This window comes from Pieris rapae, chromosome 12, assembly GCF_905147795.1.
Source record: "Pieris rapae chromosome 12, ilPieRapa1.1, whole genome shotgun sequence".
In the NCBI taxonomy this organism is placed as follows: Eukaryota; Metazoa; Arthropoda; class Insecta; order Lepidoptera; family Pieridae; genus Pieris; species Pieris rapae.
In genome coordinates this window covers 5,805,417-5,828,773 of record NC_059520.1, presented here as the reverse complement: position 1 = coordinate 5,828,773, position 23,357 = coordinate 5,805,417, and the positions used below count along the sequence as shown (strand labels likewise).

General features: G+C 31.2%; 3 protein-coding genes across 5 annotated transcripts; 2 read left to right on the top strand and 1 right to left on the bottom strand.

Moving 5' to 3' along the window:
- Positions 1 to 227: 227 nt before the first annotated feature.
- Positions 228 to 15,310, top strand: LOC111004218 (choline transporter-like 2). 3 transcript variants are annotated; one of them, XM_045630347.1, is made up of 13 exons: positions 228 to 602; positions 7,317 to 7,439; positions 7,826 to 7,989; positions 8,231 to 8,420; positions 8,815 to 9,026; positions 10,855 to 11,020; positions 11,252 to 11,477; positions 11,849 to 12,029; positions 12,389 to 12,527; positions 12,973 to 13,126; positions 13,504 to 13,795; positions 14,216 to 14,441; positions 14,667 to 15,310. In XM_045630347.1, exons 1-13 carry the CDS (start codon positions 587 to 589, stop codon positions 14,765 to 14,767), a joined length of 2,190 nt encoding a protein of 729 aa, XP_045486303.1. In that variant the 5' UTR covers positions 228 to 586; the 3' UTR covers positions 14,768 to 15,310. The 3 variants fall into 3 exon arrangements, with proteins under 3 accessions (XP_045486303.1, XP_022130827.2, XP_022130837.2); XM_022275135.2 differs by lacking the exon at positions 228 to 602 and adding an exon at positions 6,720 to 6,870; XM_022275145.2 differs by lacking the exons at positions 228 to 602; positions 8,815 to 9,026 and adding exons at positions 6,720 to 6,870; positions 10,001 to 10,131 and having other exon boundaries at positions 14,667 to 15,308.
- A 186-nt stretch (positions 15,311 to 15,496) lies between these two features.
- Positions 15,497 to 17,421, bottom strand: LOC111004281 (exosome complex component RRP4). Its single transcript, XM_022275258.2, has 5 exons — positions 17,180 to 17,421; positions 16,713 to 16,950; positions 16,474 to 16,608; positions 15,978 to 16,169; positions 15,497 to 15,714 (listed from the first exon to the last, which is right to left on the bottom strand). Exons 1-5 carry the CDS (start codon positions 17,302 to 17,304, stop codon positions 15,499 to 15,501), a joined length of 906 nt encoding a protein of 301 aa, XP_022130950.1. The 5' UTR covers positions 17,305 to 17,421; the 3' UTR covers positions 15,497 to 15,498.
- Positions 17,422 to 19,337: 1,916 nt separating this feature from the next.
- LOC111004274 (mediator of RNA polymerase II transcription subunit 18) lies at positions 19,338 to 22,418 on the top strand. The gene is made up of 5 exons (XM_022275245.2): positions 19,338 to 19,699; positions 19,847 to 19,978; positions 20,369 to 20,573; positions 20,977 to 21,089; positions 22,260 to 22,418. Exons 1-5 carry the CDS (start codon positions 19,601 to 19,603, stop codon positions 22,383 to 22,385), a joined length of 675 nt encoding a protein of 224 aa, XP_022130937.1. The 5' UTR covers positions 19,338 to 19,600; the 3' UTR covers positions 22,386 to 22,418.
- Positions 22,419 to 23,357: the final 939 nt, after the last annotated feature.

The window sequence follows — 23,357 nt, the reverse complement described above, 5'->3', positions numbered from 1 at the left end:
TAACAAGTGAAGTATAATTAAGGCGATTGTTTAAGATTAGTCTCGGTTAATGGTTGGTCACTCAGACGGCGCGTCAAAGGAACAAAAGGGGCAAACAACGAAATACTACACCAGACTCTTTGTATCTGCGTGTGGCAACGAGTGCATACTAAATATTTAATAATGAATCACTTGTATTATTGTAGAATGTAGATTGTCAGTAGTCACTCTCGATCCTACAAGTTACAAATTGAAATTACCATCAGTCACAGCCCGGCCCTGCTCGATGTTACACGCGTTTCCGCATGATAACTTTTGCTTTCATGAACGTAAACAATAGTTGGAAACAAAAGTAAAGATATCACGGATACAAGAAGTGTTAAAGTTCATAACATCTATGAAACTTTAGTATTTATCTTTTATCCGGTAGTTTCGAGTTAAATAAGTTTATATTTAAGTGTCATTCAGTTATTGTGTTTTTCCGGAGGCAACGCGACTATCGTTTATAACAACCTATCTCTGATTTAGTTCACTGAGTCACGGTTTCTGTGTAAATAAGATAAAAGAAAGTGCTTGGAGTACTATATGTTTTAATTGCAGTTGAACAATGGGAAAAGATTATGGTAAGCAATTTACATTGAATAGCCTTTCACTTTGCCTCTGTGCGTCAATCGCAATTTTTAAGTTTGTATCTTGAGGAAAGATAATACTATTGTATAGAATACTCGATCATCTTACCATCTACACGTATAGAGCAAACTGTGTGTCTAGTAATTTAATTTCATTCATATGAAATGGGGAATTTCATACAGACCGAACTAAGGAGGATGTGGGCAGAATAACTGCTACAGGCTATTTTTAAAACGTACCGCCTGTGGCTTATATAAAACCCACAAGGGGAACAATTTATAGGTCCTGGACTAGAAACCTTATGAAATTAAAATGTTCCTTATTGGAATATACTAACGGCCAATCTTACTCGAACTGACATACGTTTGCCTTATTTAATTTAATTTGGGATTTCTGAAGTTCACTTACACAGACCTACCTCTATTATGAAGCAGAATATTAACTAATTATTTTTTGTCGCAACGTAACGTAGTTTAATAAAATTTAAAATGCTATAATGTTTGTCATCTGATTATATTTATTACTAGAATTATTTTAAAGATAATAATAAACTTATTCTTATAATTTACCTTTATTACCGGAAAGAACTGATAGCGTATATCAATTTCCTAATACCGACAATACCTACTGGGTAATTCTGTCCATCCTTATACAAAGTATAATGAAATAGAATTGTCGAGTGTCCCTTGAACCATCAACCAAATCACGTACCTATAACGTAATACATACTATGGTAATACTAATCGTCCCTTATAAATTCAGTGATAAAGTCACAATGGACTATTTATGATCAAAACCATTTATGATTATTTACTTTATAAATTGGTAATAATTAACTCCGTTACGTATTGTCTTTTAAAAATTAAAAAAAATGTAGGCAAAATGGCGTTGCACCTTAGACGTAGGTACCATGCCAGTAAACACGTAAACAATCTTTTTTATATCTTTTGTATGTTACATTTTTATATTACACAGGTATCTGTGATAGAAAATTTATATAAGTGTCTACATATATTATTTATATTTTCTATCAAAAGCAGTCTCCGACAAAATTCGTATCCAAGATAATAATATTAGGATTAGACAGGCAGACATTAGTTATTGCTTTTTAACAAACAGTAGTGCAGTTTCTTTGTCTCTAATATTATAAAACTCGAGAATTTATTAGCATTTATTAATTAATACCATTTTGTTGCTGATAAGCTAAAACAGTATTTTGGGTTTACCTTATTGAGTCTTAATTTATTTTATAACTATTTCTTGTGCTATAGTTATGTACGTATTTATTTCCTTTTTTCCAGGTGTATTTGCTATTAGAACTTTAAACTTATATGTACTTTATTATTAAAAGATTTTTCACTGCACTTTTAAATTCAGCTCACTAGTTTAAACGCCTCGGGTCCTTGTTGCAGAATTATTTTAAGATTATCATAAATATTTTTAACATTGTTACATAGAGGTGAAACTGCTTACTACGGTTAAAGTATGTCCTTGGAGAACTAGATCGCATCAACACGTTATGTAAACAAAACGTTATAAGTGCTTAGATATGCAATTGCAACCATTGCAAAACAAAAATAGCAACGGGTACGATTCCATTATACAATGTTTTATATTTGTAAACTTTTTGTTTGTTTGTTCCCTTTTGTAAATCTTTTCGTAGTAAAATGTATGTATTCCATCTTTGGCTATATTTCGTTTTATTTTATATATATCAGTGTATATGTTGGTAATTATATATAATTTATGTTAGTTGTAGGATTACGAAATAAATAAACTATCAAACTTCATTGGACCTTCTCAGTGAGGATCAGAACAAATCGCTTCCAAAAGTCAGTAACAATTAATAATTCTAGTTAATCTGAGTTCCGTTACAGTTGTTTTTATTAAAAGTTGAGTTTATAGGATTTTGGACAATATGCATTAGATAATATTAAAAATAAAACTAGTCAAACCACTGATTTCAATGTTCGGAAATATATTTTAAAAGAAATGTGTGTATGTAACGTAAATAAATTTATCTTGAGCGTCACCGATTTTATGATACTGGCATTATTACGTCGAGGTTATTCTCGAAACTACAGTTTCGAAAGCCGTCAAGTAAAATAAATATTTCTATTTGTAATAATTTATAATTCTTGAAATGAGATTTTGAGAAAATGCCAATGTCATTAGCTATTTAACATCAATTAAAATATAATGCAAGTCCCTTAATTTACAAGCAGAATGACAATTATGCTGAATTATAGGAACACGATAAGGAAAAATATATTTTTTATTTTTTTCCTCCTCGTTTAGAAAAATAGTTTTAATGATATTTTAAATGTTAATTCGTTTTACTTTAAACGAGGTTCTTCTTGATTCGGGTTCTGGTCTTTTTTCCCAGTTCAGAAACTATTTATTTCCTGCTCGTTTTTAAATAAAAATACTTTACTTAATTGTTTTTCTATGATAATTTAAAAAAAAACATTAATATGTTTCTTATACATTCCTTGAAAGATAATTGAAGCATATTTATACTTGCAGGTTTTGTTCGTTGTTCCTTACTTTCCCTTGCCGTGTTGACTTAAGCAATTATGCCATTAATTAATTTAATAGGTTTCAATTGTCTTAACAGCAGGCTTAGCGATGCCTAACAAGATTAACTTCAATAAGTGCCTTTGTAGTCTTCTTAAATGAACTAAAAAGATTATAGAGCGTTTCCGGTAAGTACACCTACAAGTCCATAGACACGACACTTTACTCCCATAGACAATATTGTTATAAGTATGATGTATGAACGTCGTCTTACCGTGTCGGACACTTCTAAGTTATTTTTTATTTATTTATATATACATTCTAAAACAATGTGTATGCCTAAAAATTCCTGCCAAAGCCTGTGTAAGAGCCTGCAAAATAAAGTTACGGTAAGTTGGTAGGCACAGTCAAACATAAACTTTCATCAATGTTTGTAATAAAGTTGTACACTGGACCATTCAAACTAGCAGTGAGACGTTGGTACGCATAGAAGACTTTTAGTTCGAGGAACTCTAAGATTATTTGTTTATTATTTATTATGTTAATATAGTAATATAGCGTTAATATACTTCGTTACATTACAATATAAAAATTGAACATAGTTAAAGAGAAAAGGAGAGCAACTGGCGGCCTTATCGCTTTCGACCGATCTCTTCTAGGCAACCACTGATGACATAGAAAGGAAAATTTTAGGTATTCTACCACACTAAATTATTATATCTATATATCTATATTCAGTTACTGTCAAAGTCATGTTAATTTTTTTATACCAAGATTATTAAGCAAGAGCAACCTTTAATTCCCCGTCGATTTTTTCCGCACAGAGCTAGCAGGGTAGATGGTACAGACATTTACCAATAATTGTTCAATTGTATAAAAAGTTACAGTTGAACGAAAATATTGAGTGTTCTTATTTTAACAGTATTAAATGATGTATCTTACTATACATATCGTTCAATAGTAATAATGAATCCATTTTAGTTTTATTCTATGAAACATTCCATAATTTCCTAAGTTGGTTCTTAAGTACTTTTAAAGAAAAAAAAATGAACTGGAGATGTTTGAGGGGAGAAAGGATTGTGTAAAGGAAACTCAATATATAAAATAATTATTTACTGATAATATTAAGACAATATATAATAATAACATTAGGAACTTGTGCTATTATACATACTGTATGAAGCTAAATAATACCTATACGTATTTTAATACTGGATTGACCTTAAGTAAAATAATTAAATGCACTGAATATAAGCGTCGCAGAAGATCTATTGAAAACAATAAAATTAATCAATTACTGCTTAATAGTCTTCCAGTTAATACTTATAACTCTTATCAAAATAACAAAACACTATAATCAAAAATGTTAACTTAAACATACTACATTTATAATAATAATAATTGAACTTATTATACGTTATTATACTAATAAAGCAACTGGCTGATACAGCTTAGACAATATTTAATTATTAATTAGGATTTTACATCCCTCCAATGTTATTGCTGTTCGCCCTGAAAATGTGCGTATTTTATAAACAGCAAAGTTTTATACAAACTATGGTGATGTCATACGAAGCTACATTTGTGTAAAACTATAGTGCAAGAGATTTAATACAAAATCAAGGTAATGATACAATAAGTCCACCAGTATCGCGTGTGCCGCTCTCGTGCCAACAAACTATTGTGTAGTTTCGTAATATCCTGTGTTTATTTTAGTGAAAACCAAATATTCATTAAATCTTATTGTAAACAAGAAGTTGTAGAAAAAGATTGACAGAGCGCTTATTTTCATAATGTACCACGCCGTTGTATTTAATATTAATTTTATAAATAAATTTAAATTATCATATTTTTGGGTATTTTGCATATTTGCCTCGATATTATAAGGATATTACATAATTTGGTTTGAACATAAAGTTTACAACTTGAACTTAACAATAGTTACAAAACTATTTAAAATACGCTAAGATAGTGAAACGTTAATAACATATTTATATATCAGAGTAGTTTTTATTTTAAGCCTTAAAAATTTCAAGGGGCTTAATGATTTCATACACTTACGTAATATTCCATAGTAACGCTTATTACGTAGTCTCAGTAGGTACCTAGTTGTTACTATGTATTTGCACTTTGTCATAGAAACTGGCAAAAAAACACTGTGCTTACGTTTTTTTTTTACCATCGACGCTTCTAGGCTTCAAGAACAATTGGCTTTAATTAATTAATTGGTAACTCAAGGAATTATCATTTATCAACCAAGCATTTCGACCATAATATAATGTGATCAGTTTTATACTGTCTCTTTAGATGCCGCTTTCATCGGCATTTTTTCGGTTCCATGCTTGTATCTAGCTTAATATTGAAATCGATTTAAAGATAGATATTAAAAAAAATACCCATACGAAAAGTTTAAAAAAAATTAAACAAACTTCTTAAAACTAGATAGTAACAAATAAAAATTACCACGGTAGATTTTTCAATAGTGCCACAGCATAAACTGAAGATCAAAAGATTGGGCTAAGCACTGGTACAGAGACTCTTACCCCTGAAAGTGCGTTACGCCAGAGTAGTGACTCTGCTATAATATATATTATATTAGAGTCACTACTATATAATATAATATATAGTTATGGCAAAGACAATTAAAGTAAACGGTACTTTAATTGTCTTTGGATATAGTTATTCCTTGAGCAGGGTATATATTTAAAACTCCATAGATATAACTCGTAATTATGTGGAGATTATTGAAGGATACATATTCAGACAACAAAAAAAGATCTTATATATAGATTCGACCTGTGCGTGTGGTCGTTGACAAACACGTATTGTCTTCAGCGTGTAAGTTTTTTAACGATATATGAGAGTTTAAACACTTTGCTACAATACAATTACCCTTCATGTCAACTCTTCAGAATAAGAATTATCGATTAAAAACCCTAATGTTTTTGTTGAAATCTGACGGTTTGAGAGGTAATTTTAAATAGGTGTCTATGTATCAAAAATACATTAAAGTATTTAAAAAACATGAAATTTCGTTATTGAAGTATTATAGCTCCTTGATATTTTGTAGTTTGGTGGTCCTCCTCCCTAAATAAAAGTACCTCATAGAAACCCCCCAGAACATCTTGATACTTGATCCCCCCCCAATTTTGGGATAAAGTTGGCATGACTGCTTCATAAGTGTTGGTTAATTTCTAAATACATTTTCTTAGTTTCTGAAGGTTACGTTAACATACTGCAGTAATTAATTAGATTTAGAAATTCAATTATTGTTTTAATTAAATGTTATTTCTTCAATATTCGCCAAAATATCTAAGTTACTAAAAGTCTTATACCATAGGGATTACACAATTACGACTCAATATTTGAAAAGTTGTTTACAAATTAATTTTAATAATTGTCGAAATAGAATTGATATACCTATTACATACTCTGTTGTGTAATAAATAGGTTTATTTAATAGACAATTAAGGTGTAAACAGGAACTCTACTTGGCTACGTCTACAGCAAATTACTAATTTAGTTTTACTACTTACTCCATTAATATACCGTTGAAATGAGATAGATAACTAACGTAAATTATGTTATCATGATAAGGGCTCAGTCATTGATAGCACATAACATTGTGTACAGGTATATTTCTGACCATAACAAATTTTAAAATGTTTTTCGCCTTATAAATATACAAAGAGGTTTAAAATATGGTTTGTTGTGGAGGTTCTTACGTATCACCTAGAGAATCACGTAAGTTAAAACGACATTATACTTCTATAGCTTCTAAACAGAAATTTACAAACAAAACTTATTGTGATTTTCGCCTATTTGCCCAAAACGGTGTTTTGCTGATAAGGAGTTGCGACTCGTAAAATTATTGCTATGTTAAAGTTGAAGTTGCTTAAGTTTATGGGGTTATTACACTAAAAACTTACCTTGATTTTTTGTTTCTGAAGTATTTATTTACTACCTATAAATAGGCATACATAATAGGTAAACGCATTGTCAACTAAGCCACAATATCGGTCGGGTTTTATTTACTATAATATGATGCCTTTATCCAAAAATGTTAGGCAGAATCCTCAATTGAACATTGCTGAACTCTAAATCGTCGAATACTTTAAACTGAACTGATTTAAATGATTGTATTATTTTTTTTTGTATTTGTCCTAATAGTTATATGTGTTATCTTTCAGGAGAACCGATCCGCTATGACCCAAATTTCAATGGCCCCATTCACAATCGCTCCTGTACTGATATATTATGGCTGATTGTATTTGTGCTCTTCCTTGGAGGATGGGGCTACGTTGGATATTACGGTAAGTTTTGTCAAAACGTCGAGTTTGTTAAGTACCTGCTAATTAGAATTAATGTTGACTAGCGTAATTAGTTTTCATTACCAGATGGTAATGTGCTCTATTCTTAACACTGAGGTCATAGTATGTTTGAACCGCTTCTTAAAAAATCTACGTACACGGTTTATATTCTGTTTTTTTTTAAATCTTGCACCTAAAAAGACTAGGTTATTTGCTGTGAACCATTTATAAGACGCTTTGAATAGTTAATGTGTTAAATGTGCACCTAAGAGACTAATCATAAATTATTTAAAATTGTTAAGCAATCTTGATCAGTTATCCGCGTTTGAAAAGTATATTTTGTAAAAGAAACGATCATACATCGCACTTAAAATTTATTCCTATTTTAGGTTTGACACGAGGTAGCATTGACAAAATATTAGCACCAATCGACTCAAAGGGCCGGCGATGTGGGCTAGATTCTGGACTCGAAGAGAAAAAAAATCTTATGTTTTTCAACATTGCCAAATGTCTTTCTCCTGGCACTCCAATTACTGGGTGTCCGACCACGCAGGTATTATAAAAAAAAAATTATTTAAAAAATAGGTATACTGTGTTAATATGGTGATCAATTCGACACAAATTTGAAAAATCATCCTTCGTATCATTTCAGTTAAATGAATATCGTTACTTCACTTTAAAATAACTTGGCGACTTTCATCGAGAATTTCATGAAGTGCACTACCGCGGGGTAGAGTTTTTTTAATTACCCAAAACATAACTAATATTAATATATTTTAAATAAATCCTTTCAGGTTTGCGTGGAGAATTGTCCGGACAATACAATTATTTTCGAAAAGGAATTAAGTCAAACCAGTTTTGAATCGTTAAGATCCAAAATGGTCTGCACCGATGATGTCAATATAAATACAATGACAAGTTCACAGGCACTTCAGTATATGAAAGAAGAAAAGTGTGCGCGATTCCTATTAGCTAGTCAACCAGGTATTTATTAGTTTGAATTATTATCGGAGTTTATGAATGTGCCACGGACCCGGTCCGCTTGTGAAATTTGTATGTGGGCTCTTGATCTTATATTACGCTAAAACAGCAGTATTTGCCAAAAGCAACAGAAAAAGTTTCAATCGCTAGTCAATTTACAACTCGATATCTAGTCCGAACAAACATATGAGTAAGTGATACATCCAATTATTATTGGCTGTACACAGGCGTTTCGTGTGTGTGTGTGATTGTTGTGTGACATTGTTTTGCTTTTGTGTGTTGCCCTTAATTGACATTAATAATGGACTTAGTAGAGACAAACAGCGCTAAGCTAAGCTTATTTTTATATCTATTGTTGGCGTGCTTTATTATAAGTACAAAAGTTATGGCACTTCAGTGTTGTTCCGCTGCATTGGTGACCTTTCAACTCTACAATGTCCAAAGACTAAAGACGGGACCCGAAGTGGGAACGAGGAATGCGTTCGAAACCCAGTCGAGGCCCAGAAATCTTTGCTGAATAGAGCCACAGCACTCGATTCTTACATCGGTTGGATTGCTGCAAGCTGGGTGACCTTTTTCACGCAGGAGAATGAACGGGAGGCGCATATTGTATGTAGTGCTGCCAGCACGAAATTCTGCAAAACACTGGAATGCACTACTAAACGCTTTGCATTTTACTTGCATGTGACGATAGTAATTCTAATATATGCTTTTGATGTTTTAACCGTTTTACTAACACAACTCATTTAGTTTACTGAATTTGCAAGACGGTGTTAGTTTAAAACCAGCTAAGCAGAAATACTATTCAAATGTATTTTCATGTAGCCATTGAACAGAATGAAACAGAATTAAACCAAAGCAGACTAAATATGCTACTAATACTATGCTACGAATTTGTAGACTTCCTGGGAGTTGCGGGTATTTCAGCCTTATTATAAAGAATGTACATACATAGTTTGTTACCATAGATACCATTTTACATGGGAAAAACGTAACAAGGAACCCTCTTTCGTAATAAGGCCGTGGTGTTGAGAAAAAATAAACGAAAGACGAAAACGTTGCGTTTGATTGTGTTTTGACAAACGTATCGTAACGAATGCATGTCGCGTGTCTACATGTGTTGGACTATTAATAAATAAAATAAGTCAATGGCGCCACAACCTTTTAAGGTGTCAGATTTCTGTGTCTGTTTTATGATCATTTGTCAATCGAATAAGCAAGTAATCAGAATACTGATGAAAAAAAGCCTACCTGATACATGCTGTCGACTTTTTGGGTCTAAGGCATGCCGGTTTCCTCACGATGTTCTGACATGCACGTGTTAAATGCGCTCATAGAAAGAGAGTCTATTGGTGCTCAGACGGGGGGATCGAACCTACGACCTCGGGAATGAAGCCACTAGGCCAACACTGCTCTCTGCTGTCTTAGACTATTATGTATTTATACGTAAATAACAAATAGGTAACATACAAACGGAACGCATAGTCTTTTCGTTTTTCGTATAGAATTCTCACAGTGTTTATTTAACATTATATAATATAGAAGTAACACATGCTAATAACTAATGCACTGGTATCTGACAGTTTTGGGGAGGTGCTTTGTTAACGTGACGTCAGTCGTCGTGGACGTGTTACAAGAAATTAGCAATGGTACCTTAAACCTTGGCCAAGATGAAATAATTGACCAACTCGCCAATTTGATAAAGTTCGATCAGGTAGATGATTTTATTTTCTACATTACAAACTAATTTTTTTCCCAAGAACGTACAATTTTTGCATTCAATTTGAATTACAAAAATACGTTATTTTGTAATTAAATCATATTTCTCAAATATCGATTACTTTTATAGTAAACGTGTAGTGTATTCAATAGATATTGCATGCTTAGTTTATTTTTTTAATTTGTATTTTAGAGTTGCTAGAGCGCTTAGTTAGTTGGCTGACCGTTGCACTAGATATTTTTTATTAAAATTGTAAATTTCTTCTTATTATGTTAATTAATAATTGTATATTTATTGATAATGCTATATTCGCATATTCTGTCAAACTATATATTTTATTTGCATATTTCGTCAACCGCTTTATTAATAATGCACTGAAATCACTTTACATGAATAAATGCATTAAGAATTTCAATTTGCACAGTATTATTTAAAAAGATTGTTATATTTTATTAAGATTTTTTGGCATTAAGTAAACATAAAAACTATGGCATAATGCACTGAAATTAAATTTTATTTTAGCTTCTGAGAGCCCGATCTTTCTGTTATAGCCAGCACATAAGAAACCCATATTTTTTTGCAGAATTAATACAAATCATATATATTGTTTTATTGTTTTGTTTATAGTTTAACGTGTGTCTTTAAAACATTTACGTATTTAATTAGATCACAAATGCACTTTTTTAATTCCTAAGTTACTCTGTGTATTCTGCACAGCTGTCATCACAAATAGTGCAAGACCTGGTCCAGTCTAGATGGTACTTGGCAGGAGCATTGGTTGCAGTCTTCGTGCTGTGCTTCATATATATTTTGCTGCTGCGATGGGTGGTGGCTCCGGTCGTTTGGCTATCAATTGCTGGTCTATTAGCATTGCTCTGTTTCGGTAAGCTAATTATTATGCTACAATTTGCAAAAACCTTACCGTCAAGAATATTTTTAGTTTATAAAAAACATAAACTATATACAATTGTATATAATAAATTAGTTCCGTATGAGTTATTAAATAGAAAATCCTTATTTTTTATACAAATATTTTAATGAGAAAATCTTATTGTTTGCATTAAATAAGCTCCAAAATATATATGTACAAAATATTAAACCATCTTCTTTCCAGCTATGTATCTCTGTTACAAGAATTTTAAATACTACAAGGCAAATCCAGTGGGTCTATACCAAACCAACAATTTAAAGGGATATGCACAATCTATATTTGGCAAATACCAAACGTGGCTAGTTATATTAATTGCAGTGGCGGTTATTTTCCTAATCCTACTACTAGTAGTGATATTTCTACGAAATAGGATATCGATTGCCATTGCCCTTATACGTGAAGGCAGCAAGTGAGTTAATTTTACTACCAATATCTACTATACGATGTGTATAAAAAATGTATTTAAACAATGAACGTTTATTTTCTTTGAATTAGATCCAATCAGTTTTCTACACAATATTGTAAATATTTGACCTTCAATGAGCTTGTATGATTTTACTTATTATTAATGCTCGGTCCAGTACAATTTGAATTCTCTTATCACAATGCCTAGTTGTAGCCTTATCGTATCGTCTAGATTTACACAATAAGTACTAGATTTTTATTTCATATATTACTTAACTGCTTTATACAGACTATACTAACTCCGAGACAACGGCAAGTTTGGTTTGAAAGATCTCTTAAGTTGGATCGCGATTGTTCAAATAAAACTTATTTCAGGGCAGTAACAGCGATCAAGTCGACAGTATTGTTTCCAGTATTCCCGTGGATCTTACAATGTGGTATTATAGCGTATGGATTGTTGGTGCTGATGCTGCTCCTCTCCATTGGAGAATCATCATTCCAAGTAGTAAACTTACGGAATGATACAACGTGCAGCTGTGGCGGCGTTTATACTAAGGTAATTAAAACAAGGTTTTTAATACCGTTTCTTTGAATAAATACAATTACTTAAAACTTTTTTAAGTTGTCAAATCTATATAAATAAAAATGAAGCTCAATACTGGAAGACGTCTGGACGAATTCAAATATTTTTATACCTTAAACTCTGAGGGAGGTTTTTAGAAGTAAAGTTGGAAACAAAATAAAAAAAAAAATAGTTTTCTTCAGCGAAATGTTCAATATGGTGGTGTGCTAGCTAACAGCTATAAAGGTAGGCGACAATAAAAACAAATATTAAAAGGCGAACCGAAGATCGCGGGGGCAACTAGTTCGTAATAAAATGCTTTGAGATTTTAACTTAATTTCCTGTGCTTTCAGGAGGGGCAATCGTGTAATCCAGCCAAGTTTATAAGTGTCTGCCGTGACACTCAGTCCGTAGGCGGCTTAATGCCTTGTTCCTTAGCCTCCTGTCATTTTACGGGCATCGAAAATCCTAATAGTGTGATTGCGTTGCATTGTAAGTATAGATTTTTATTTTATAAAGACACTAGCAGACTCGGCCAAGCGTTGCTGTGGCTAAGGTTTTTTATATTACATTGTAGTAAACTATTCAAGGGGAACGGTAGGATAACTTATGTGAAACGTTGGTACTTTTATTACAGCGCAATCTGTTAGAATTGTATCAAATAATAAACAAATATTTCCAATAAAATAATATTGCAAATTTGATTGATATCGCTTCAGTAGTTTAGGAGTCCATCGCGGACAAACAACGTGACACGTGATTTATATAAATTAAGATAACAAATTTCAAGCTGTAGGCTACAATTGTATTAGAGCATTTAGCCTTTATGTCTAAAGTCTCGAGTCGTACTAAATAAGTAAACATACGTGCTTATGCCGTGATATAATTTATAGAAATATTGCAGATACACAACATGCTAAACATATTTTAATTTCAGTGGTAAATTTCCTTGGTTTCTTCTGGACAATGTTTTTTATTAGTGGCATTACTGATATGATGCTGGCGAGCACATTCTCCACTTGGTACTGGACTTTCGAAAAGAGGGAATTGCCATTCTTCACTCTCACTTCGGGAATATATAGAGTTCTTCGGTGAGTTATTCATAATTCTCCTCGTCTGATATATGCACCATGTATGTTAGGAAAGCATTTCATGTCGCTTAAATAACATTAGCATTAAATAGTCTGTTGTACGCCAGTGGTCAATAATTACCTAAAAAGTCATGTCTATAAAGACAAAAAATTATATTCTCTTATTACGTAAATTGTACCCCAGAACCATACAATGGTCGTTAATTAATATTAATACGATCATTGTTATGCTTTAAATAATATAATTTAGCTATAATAAAGCGATTAATAAATATGTATGCCATGTATAAAATCTTACGTCTAAGTACCATTTACAAACGATCATGTAAATGATATTACGTGACAATATTTTATTTTTATATAAAATCATTTTCCAGCTATCATCTAGGCACGGTTGCTTTTGGAGCTTTGATTATTGCAATTGTTCGAGTGATAAGGGTTATACTAGAATATGTAGACAGTAAACTTAAGAAATTCGATAATCCATTCACTCGATGCATTATGTGTTTCTGCAAATGTTTCTTCTGGTGTTTGGAAAATTTCCTGAAGTTTATCAATAAAAATGCGTATATTATGTGCGCTGTGCACGGAAAGAACTTCTGCAAGAGTGCACACGATGCATTCTCGCTACTCATGAGAAACATTGTTAGAGTTGTTGTTCTGGATAAGGTAAGTTTTTTTTTGTAAACATTTGTATTTGAACAGGCGTTGCCAAAATGATTCGTGAAGTAGTTATTGCTGAGTTGACAATTTTCTTGATCAAGTTTCTCAAGTGTCGGTATACTCGTCTGTGTCGCTGTGTCGAAACCGTAGAAATATAAGACTAGGTAAACGACGAATAGTTAGCTAATAGGAAAGCTTACTATTACAACAAACGTATTTTATAACAGGCGTTTAATCAACAAAAATTTATACTGTTACAACCCGGAAAACAATTCTAGGAGCAAGGAAAAATATTTTCTTTCATAAACGTAGAAGTTAATGTTTTTCGTGCCTGCAAATAAGTGATATATCACATATCTATAAATCTGTCAGCTATTGACGCTGGAGCAGTATTGTTAGTTTAGCAATTTATTTCGAACCTTACAGGTAGCAGACTTTATATTTTTCCTATCAAAACTACTGATCTCAATCGGCGTTGGATTCGCGGTGTATTATCTACTTGAATGGAACTACGTGTACGAAATAACTAAAGGCGAAAAACTTCACTACAACTACGTACCAGCCATAATACTGAGTGTAGCCACCTACCTCATATGTACTATTTTCTTTAATGTATACTCCATGGCTGTGGACACGCTATTTCTATGCTTTTGTAAGTATGAATTGATTATTTAAAATCAAATCGCCTAAAAAGGCTTTAATTATGAACGCTACCGTCGATATTACAATTACTATTACCAAAGTATCTCTTAAGATTCATCTTTACCTATTTTTTAAGCAACCTCACTTATTAAACAGAATTAACCTTAAAACTTGTCAAAGATTACATACTTCAATTGATATACTTTACTAAAGAATTATGTTTTTAATTTTGCAGTGGAAGATTGTGAACGGAACGACGGCTCGCCCGACAAGCCATACTTTATGTCTAAAAATCTATTGAAAATACTTGGCAAGAGAAATAAGAAACTTAATTAAGTCTATATATTAACAACTCGAGTTTTAAATTTATCTATTATTCAAGAAATTTTAATGTAATCATTCAACTACCAAAACATTGCTTAAGATCGGTTTAGATTGCCAAGTGCGTTAGGAATCGACGAAAAGTAGAACGCTAATATTTTGAATATAATACCCGTTGGGAAATCTACATTTAGAATTTAATTTTTATTTTCTATAGATTGATTTTCCATTGAACCTAAAATTTTATACAAAATTTATCGCAACGGACGTAGTTGAGTTATTGGTTTCACAGTGATGAGAGATAACAATAATCTCGTATTGAATATTGTTAAAAAGTCGTAAATTTGTAATAGATGTCTATGATAATGGATTTAAATGCTATTCCATCCACTATATAACATTGTGCCAAAGTGTTGAAGCAACATAGTTGTGAACTACAATAATCTACCATTAGGTATTTTTATATTAATATTCCACACAATTTGTACATACATATATTAGAATTTAAATATTTTGTAAGTTTTATTATTTGTTAAATACCAAATATTTATTAAACTGTATTGAAAGTCAAATTATTAATAGCATTTAGACATTTAAAATTTTATATATCTTTTAAAATTTATAAACAATTACAACTTTACAATTTATAGATATTTTGAAATAAACGAATTATAAGAAAATCCAAGCCTTTTTATAACCTCATAACGAAAGAAATGTTGGGTCCTAGTTTAATATAAAAATAGGTTTCAATCTTCATCATAGTCATTTATTCGATGTTGTGTTAAAAATGCAACATCAAGCATGGCTTCTGGGTCTAATAGATCTTTTACATTTAGGTATTTAAAACTTTCTTCATATGCATATCTTAAGCTGGTGTCATCTAACATCATTTTGGAAGAGGCTAATGCAGCTATGCAGTTCTTCATACGAGCAATTGCTTTTCTTTCATGCTTGCTCACTTCCTGCAAAAAAAAATGAGCTAATAAAAAAAACAGGTGCAGAATTGTGAATTTCTTATATGTATGCAGCCATGTAGCTTAATTAGCTGACTAATGCTTAAGCCATTTATACAATAGGGTCATTATTTGGGAAAAAAAGGGTGAGATCATCCAATAGAATAGTAAATAACATTTTTCAACATATTTAGTTTCAATTGTATAAAATAGATATTTCACACAAATCTAGGTTTAACAATAAAGGTAATAATTGAAATATTTATTGTTACCAGTGAACTCGCATCTGCATTAACATTTCTATCTTCATTGGCAGCCACAGTAAATTCCCTGGGGATTGGACTGATCCAAATAAAGCCATTGTTGCCTATGATCATTGATATACCGAAAGAAAAAACATGAAAGTGGTTCTTTCTTCTTCTGATCAATGATGGGAAAACTTTTACCATAACACCTTGTTGTAACTGTAACATATTTTTGATGTTAAATATTTTTAAATTATTCTGCAAAAAATAAATCATGATAAGCCTTACATAGAAGTGGAGTATTCATCTTTTAAAAGATAGAACGAGATACACAAAACATTTGTGTAAATTCAATAAATGTGCTATAAACATGCTTTTTAGTTTTCAAAATTGTATTTTGTTACATGGAAAGCATCAAACACAATAGAATAATTGTTCAAAATGTGATTACAGATTATATACCAGATGTAAGAGACTGGTGTGACTGTGTCAGGTTGAATAATAAAGAGATATAAATATTTACCTTGCCATACTTTAAACTTCTTGTATGTAAGGATAAAGAACCATCAGAGTATAAACTTTGAACTTCTGCACTTATTAGATCTCCTTCTTTTAGAAGCTGTCGCATCATTTGTTCATCCTCAGCTGACCTTCTTCTCTAAAAGAATATATTATAATAGGATATAAGGATAAAAAGTCTCTAATGTTAACATATTATTAAATTCCTATAAATACTTAGTTTAAAAACCTATGATTTCTTACCAATTCACCGCCAGGCAGGTTCACAGATGACAATTGAAGTATTGAATCTAACCGGGAGTTAGTTTCCACTTTCCATCTTTTCTGTTGGACTTCAATGACACGGCCTACTACTACATCACCAATTTCACCAACATATCTGCTTTTCAGGGGATGTACGCATATAAGTTTATTAACTTTTTGCATAACACCAGCCACGGATGACTTTATGTTATTATCTTCTAAGTAGGTACCATGTCCACTGAAATAGAAGTGATACATCATAATTCATAACATTAGTAAAAATTAAAAGTTTAGGCAAAAGCTGAATCTTTACATAGTTAACTATACTTAGATATATGTACTTTAAACGTAAACATGTATAGAGGTTATATTTATTAGTTTTAGCAACTAAAAAGTAATTTGAAGTCATAGTTTCATTACATAGGAATTTAAATAAGATCAACTCATAGATAAATTACGTGACCTACCGCATAAAATCACCAAGACCACATATTACTTCTCCAGGTGTGAAAAACCGGGGTATTTCATTATTAGATGCCACGCTAGGATTAACTCTTTCAGATGCTAGTTTAATAGAAACATGGCCAGACATTTTGTATTCTCAATGAAGGATTAAATAAAAGTAATAGAAAAATCCAATAAAACTTAATGTTTTGAAACAAAAAGTAAGCTTCAATCTCTATCATATTACATTATGTATCAAACTTCAAAGTAGGGATGGCGATCTGAGATCGATTAATCGAAGAATCGATTTTTCGAGCAGAAAATATCGATTTTTTAAATCGATATGAAGTACTGTGTCGATTCACTGAATCGATATATCACCCTTGAAAATCGACATTCGATTTTTTCTGTTTTGGTATAAACCATACAATTATTTGCATTTAGTTGAATGTGCCTGAATTATAAGAGTGCTGCCGGTTAAAGAGTTAACTACTCATAAACTCGCGAGATGGCTGTATGTTTAGTATCCTTTACTCGCCTCTCTTTAATAAAAAAGTTACGTTTGTAGTCTTTGACTTTATGTATTTATAATCTGTGACGATTGATATTGCATTATTCATTTGTTGTTGTCGTTTAATGAATACTGTTATTAGCGTAATATGAGTATTTTCATGATTGATTTTCATCAGATTTTCATGTAGTGTTTGTTGCGAAATAAAAACTAATTGAGAGTAGGTAAGTAAATAAGTAAAGCGCTTCTTATTTTTTACTTTGACGCTATTATTTTCAGTTTGTTCTGTTAGTTGTGATTATCATTTAAATTTACTTTTACACAGGAATAATCAGCATTGAAATAACTAATAAGTAATATGTGGAATTCTTATTGATGGAAGTGTTCATACTTCATTCACGATTACTTTATGTCCAATCATCTATTTAACGTCAAAGCATCAAATTATTCATCTTGTTTACAGAAAAAATAGTAAAGCTCCCATTATCATTTTAAAAGTAAACTATCGCTTTTACACTAATTTTATTTTAATCAAGTAATCGCCAGGCTAGGGATGGCGATTCTTTCCGAAAAATATCAATTTTTAAAGCAATTCGTATCTTAATTAATCGATTCACATTTATTTACCAGTTATAATTCCCAATGCTTAATATTTAAACTTTTAACTCTTACCTTATTTTTTACTTTTTTGCAATCAATAAAAACATTCAGTATATAAATACTTATTTTTTTTTTATAGTTGATCTTATAGTTTGATACGGTAATAAAAATAATTGTTATTTTTGAATTCCCTGATTTTATTGATAAGATATCGTTAATTGCAATATTAATCTTGTTTTTAGTAAAATTGATACAAATTTACATTGTAAACGCAAACTTGAAAAAAAGATCGATTTTTTAAGAATCGATTTTGTAGGCCTCGATTTTTTCGTGAATCGATTCATTAGACTACGATTCGAATCGATTTAAAAATCGATCTTTTTCGTAAAGAATCGCCATCCCTACTTCAAAGGCCAAAGCCCATAGAAAATAGAGCACCGCATATTTCTACACAAAAAAGTAACACATAAACCATAGATCCGTAACAATAAATGGTGTTGCTTTACGTCCCTTTTCTTATATTAATTGTCCATACCTTTTTATTTAGATTTCTTAATAGTTTTATACTTTATCATACTGTACTTTATGTACTAGATGATAAAATAATCCTGTATAATCTCTTTGTGTAAAGTAACTCTCACTACTCTAGTACAAAATTCTAGGCTTTTATTTAATATTGCATGCCGCCAATAACTTCGAAACTATTTTGTGCTGATAACTGTATCTGTGTAGACCCGATATAATCCACCTTAGATGTTATGTGAAACTTTTTTTTCGATATAAATATCTCTTACCCTTTCACTTCATCCCTTTCCCAAAATTCCCCACGAGCGTTAATATGAAATCCCATGATACATTTTCGCATCCCCTCCGTGTGAATAAAAATATAACATCGAAATCTATCGTTATTGTTTATTAGAGCTAATTGCAGTCCGTATTTTTTTTTGGTCTTTGGTCAATACACTTGGAAAAAGGTACCTGTTTTGCTTAAAGGCCTTGTATGGTAACCATAAAAAAAATAGAATGACTGATGACTGTCAAGTGTCAAGTGTCAAGTGTATAATCTCTCTGAGAGATTCTCTCGTCTGTAGGAAGTATTCTACGAATTAAATATTAATGTTTTCAAAATTATTTATTATGAGTTTAGTGGTTCAAGGCGATTCTTTAACAATATATTATTATTCATTCATGTGTTAATCGACTGCAAAAGTATCGTTCGCGTTCGTAGTACACTTCGCATCGTCTTTTTAAATAAATAATAATTAATGGTACATATTTGGGTATAGCAGTTCGTTATAGTCACTATACACACTATAATATAGTGTAACTTCTTATGATGTCTGCGATAAATGCAGCGCCTATTACAGCGACTGACAGTTTGTCGCAGGCTTTAAAGGCTAATATAATACCCAACCAGGAGTATTTATTACAGGTAATTTATAATAGTTAACACTTTTAATTATAATAGTAAAAACTTTTGTATTTGTGTTTTCTATTGCATTAGTATTAAATTACTGTAGGAATACAAAACAAATAAATACATATATAATTGTGTATGTGAAATAAGGATTTATTATAGGGTTCAGTTCTCGATTCAGCTGTTGAAGTGTTACTCCATAGATTAAGAGGTCTTTGTGACAATGTTGATGCTGGACCAGAAACATTTGATGATCAAGAAGTGTGTTTTAGTTTGAGAGACCCAAATCAACAGGTAAATAATAAGTATAATATTTTTGGATGCATAATTAAGAAGAAACAAGATTAATATAACTAAAGTAAGGGATAGTTTTAGATATGTATGTTAGTCTTGTGATTGGAAAAAGGTAAGTTTAAAAACATGAATGAAAACTTTACACTAAATATGGCTTTTTAAATGGCTATATCACAAAATAGGAGTTTCCATATGCATGAGTTTCAATACTGTACAAAAATTGTATAGTAGATTCTAGACTTCATAACTGATTAGCATGTATTCTATTCTGTTAAAGCTTAATTTGATTGGGAACTATATTTTTCTTATTTACTCATATTTATCAATCTCATATAAATTTAACTAAACCAACTAAAACAATCCATAGATATTTTATTTCTTATATTTCAGGTTGCTCCTCTTATGTTAAGAGTGAGAAAGGCTTTGGATGCTAGAGATATGCCTTATCAATTACGATACATTGGTCAGCCAGATTTAGGAGACAAAAATAGACCTACAGTTGTAAGATCTAGCTTAGATATTGCCTGCAGTGGAATGCTAATAGAGTTTCTAAATGAACTTGGCTGTAGAATTGAATTTGAATATAGTGTTAAAGGTAGGTTTATATATTTATATATATATATAGACAGTCTCAAAGTTATGTCATAAATGGAAATAAAAACAAAAGAACTGATCAGTTTTTAAAGAGTGATTTATCAATTTATAGTACATTAATTAACTTACTGTTTATTGTACTTCTCTTCAGTATTGAAATTTTTTCCCGTAAAGAAGATATCACAGTGTTGGTTTTTCATGTACTTCTTTAACAACACCCGCAATCTCTTAAGCATTGCTTTTAGACAAGCATTAAGTGCCCAGTCATTTCTTTGTATGCTCGAAGACCAAGATCTTCTTTTAAAACCTTTTTACTGTTTTCCTACTGGCACCGTCAGCAAATGGTGTCAGTAGTGATGGTGTAGTTGATTAATTTTAATAAAAACTTTTCTATGCAATTCCAGGCTACATGTTTAGAAAGGGAAGAATGAAAATCACAGTTGCTAAAGTGTTCAAGATTTCACAAAGCTCTATGCCACCAGAGCCAATATCTCAGAGTTATTTAGTTGAATTGTCTGTAAGTACAACAAATTATGTAACATTGCATATTTTTGGGATTCTAAATTTAAAAAAAACATAATTAATTTAATAATAGAATTAATATATTTTACAAAACCTTGACTAATTGATCACAAGGACAATCTCTATGACTATGATACCAATAGCAAGATTGATTCATTATTACTTGAAATTATGTTAATACATTTTACTTTCTATCATTTTATATTTATATATATATCTTTCTATCTTGCTTGTAAGTTCAGTTACAATTGTGCTGTTATGGACATTACAAATACGCGCTAATTACTTAATGTGTACTATCATAACTGATATACAATCATACAATCTTGAAGCAAACAGTATTAGAATTTGAAAAGAATACGTCATGTGTAGCCTAACACCTAAAATCTATGCCTACAATCACTGCTAAGGATATGTACAACAGTTCGACTTGCCACTAGGTATTTGGCACTTTTGTGCCAGTCAGTGGTTAGAACCACTTTGGGTCCTCAGGAATAGCAGCATTGTCCTTTGATCGAACATATTAAGTTTAACAAAAAAAAATCGCTTTTACTATGCTAACTTTATAGGCGAATCTCTGTCTGCGGTTTAACTAAGCTTTCGGGTTTAGAACTATTGCAAGTCACTACATATACACTATATGCAGGTTATTTAAACATTGTTTAGGCTATGCATCTCTCATACTTTAGTTGAGTGTTTTAGGAATCAATTTTTAAGTTCTTCTTGGATAACTATTGACTGAGCACATGCTATCGAAAAACTTCAGGATATTTTTCCTGTTTATTTCCATCACTCGTTAGATTCTTTAAAGAGCAGTGTAGGCCTAGTGGCTTCAGCATGCGACACTTATACCAGAGGCGTAGGTTCGATCCCCTATGTACCAATGGACTTTCTTTCTATGTGTGTATTTAACATTTGCTCGAACGGTGAAGGAAAACATCGTGAGGAAACCGACATATCTTAGACCCAAAAAGTTGACTGCGTGTCTCAGGCACTGGAGGCTGATCACCTACTTGCCTATTAGATTTAAAAATGATCATGAAACAGATTCAGAAATACGAGGCCAAGACCTAAAGAGGTTGTAGCGCTGATTATTTTATTTTCGTTAGATTCTATGTGCGCTTTATAAATTTAACCTAATTATAGAAACCATTTTTTTTCTAAGGTTTTGGCACCTCAAGGTCAAGATGCTATTGGTGAAGATATGCGCGCGTTTGCCGACCAACTACGACCATTAGTACAACTGGATAAGATTGATTATAAGAGATTAGGTCACATGGCTGTTACGTAATAAAAAATAATTAAAGAGATTTTATGACACAAATGTATATGTTTTATTTAACGCTATAACAACCGGGTTTTACAATTAATAAGTTATTATTCAATTCCTTTTAAGAAATTGTACTCATAAACAAACCTAAATTACCACACAAAACAAGACGTTACAAATAAAACTACGTGATTTAAAATGCTTTTTATTCATACAAAATCTGGATTTTTTTTCGTATTTATTATAGCATACTGGTCTTCTTCATAGTCCATATCTTCTCGTTTTATTCCATGAACGTAAGCAAAGTTACCAAAGAACAAGCAATTTTCGTACTTCAATGGAATAAATTCTGAAAATGAAATATGTATGACTTATTTTACCTTTGCATGTACCTCTAATCTAGATATGTTCTTGTTCATATTATTCGCCAAAAATACTTATCGCTACTAGGCTATCTGATAGTTCTTTAAAAATTATTCCCTATCGAGGAGCGTCAAACCGTTGCACCAGATCAGAATAAGGATGACTGATACTAAAAAGCGCTTTTCTAAACAGAAGAAAGGCTGTCAAATTTGTGTAAAAAGTTTACGATTGCTAGCATTTACTTAAATCTATTTGCTAACCTAAAGCTCTATGAATTTACCGCCATTCTTATGTACCATACCTGTTATTTCTATATTCTATCATGTAAATTAATGTTAAGACTTATACTTGGAAATTTTAAGTTGAAATTACAGATATTAAAATTCATCTGAGAGCTACGTTTCTTTTGTTTTAAATTTTTAGGTACATATATATATTTCCCTCAACTGTTTTTTACGCATATCAGCTTAATGAGAAGAACATACTAATTATTTAATTAATACAGTTATTTACTAACCGGTACCGTGAATGCAGTTGTACAAATCCATAACACAGTGATTGTCAAATATATATGTGGTATTTGCATCAAAGTTAAAGGCACAAATCTTTTGAAAATATGTAGGACAGATT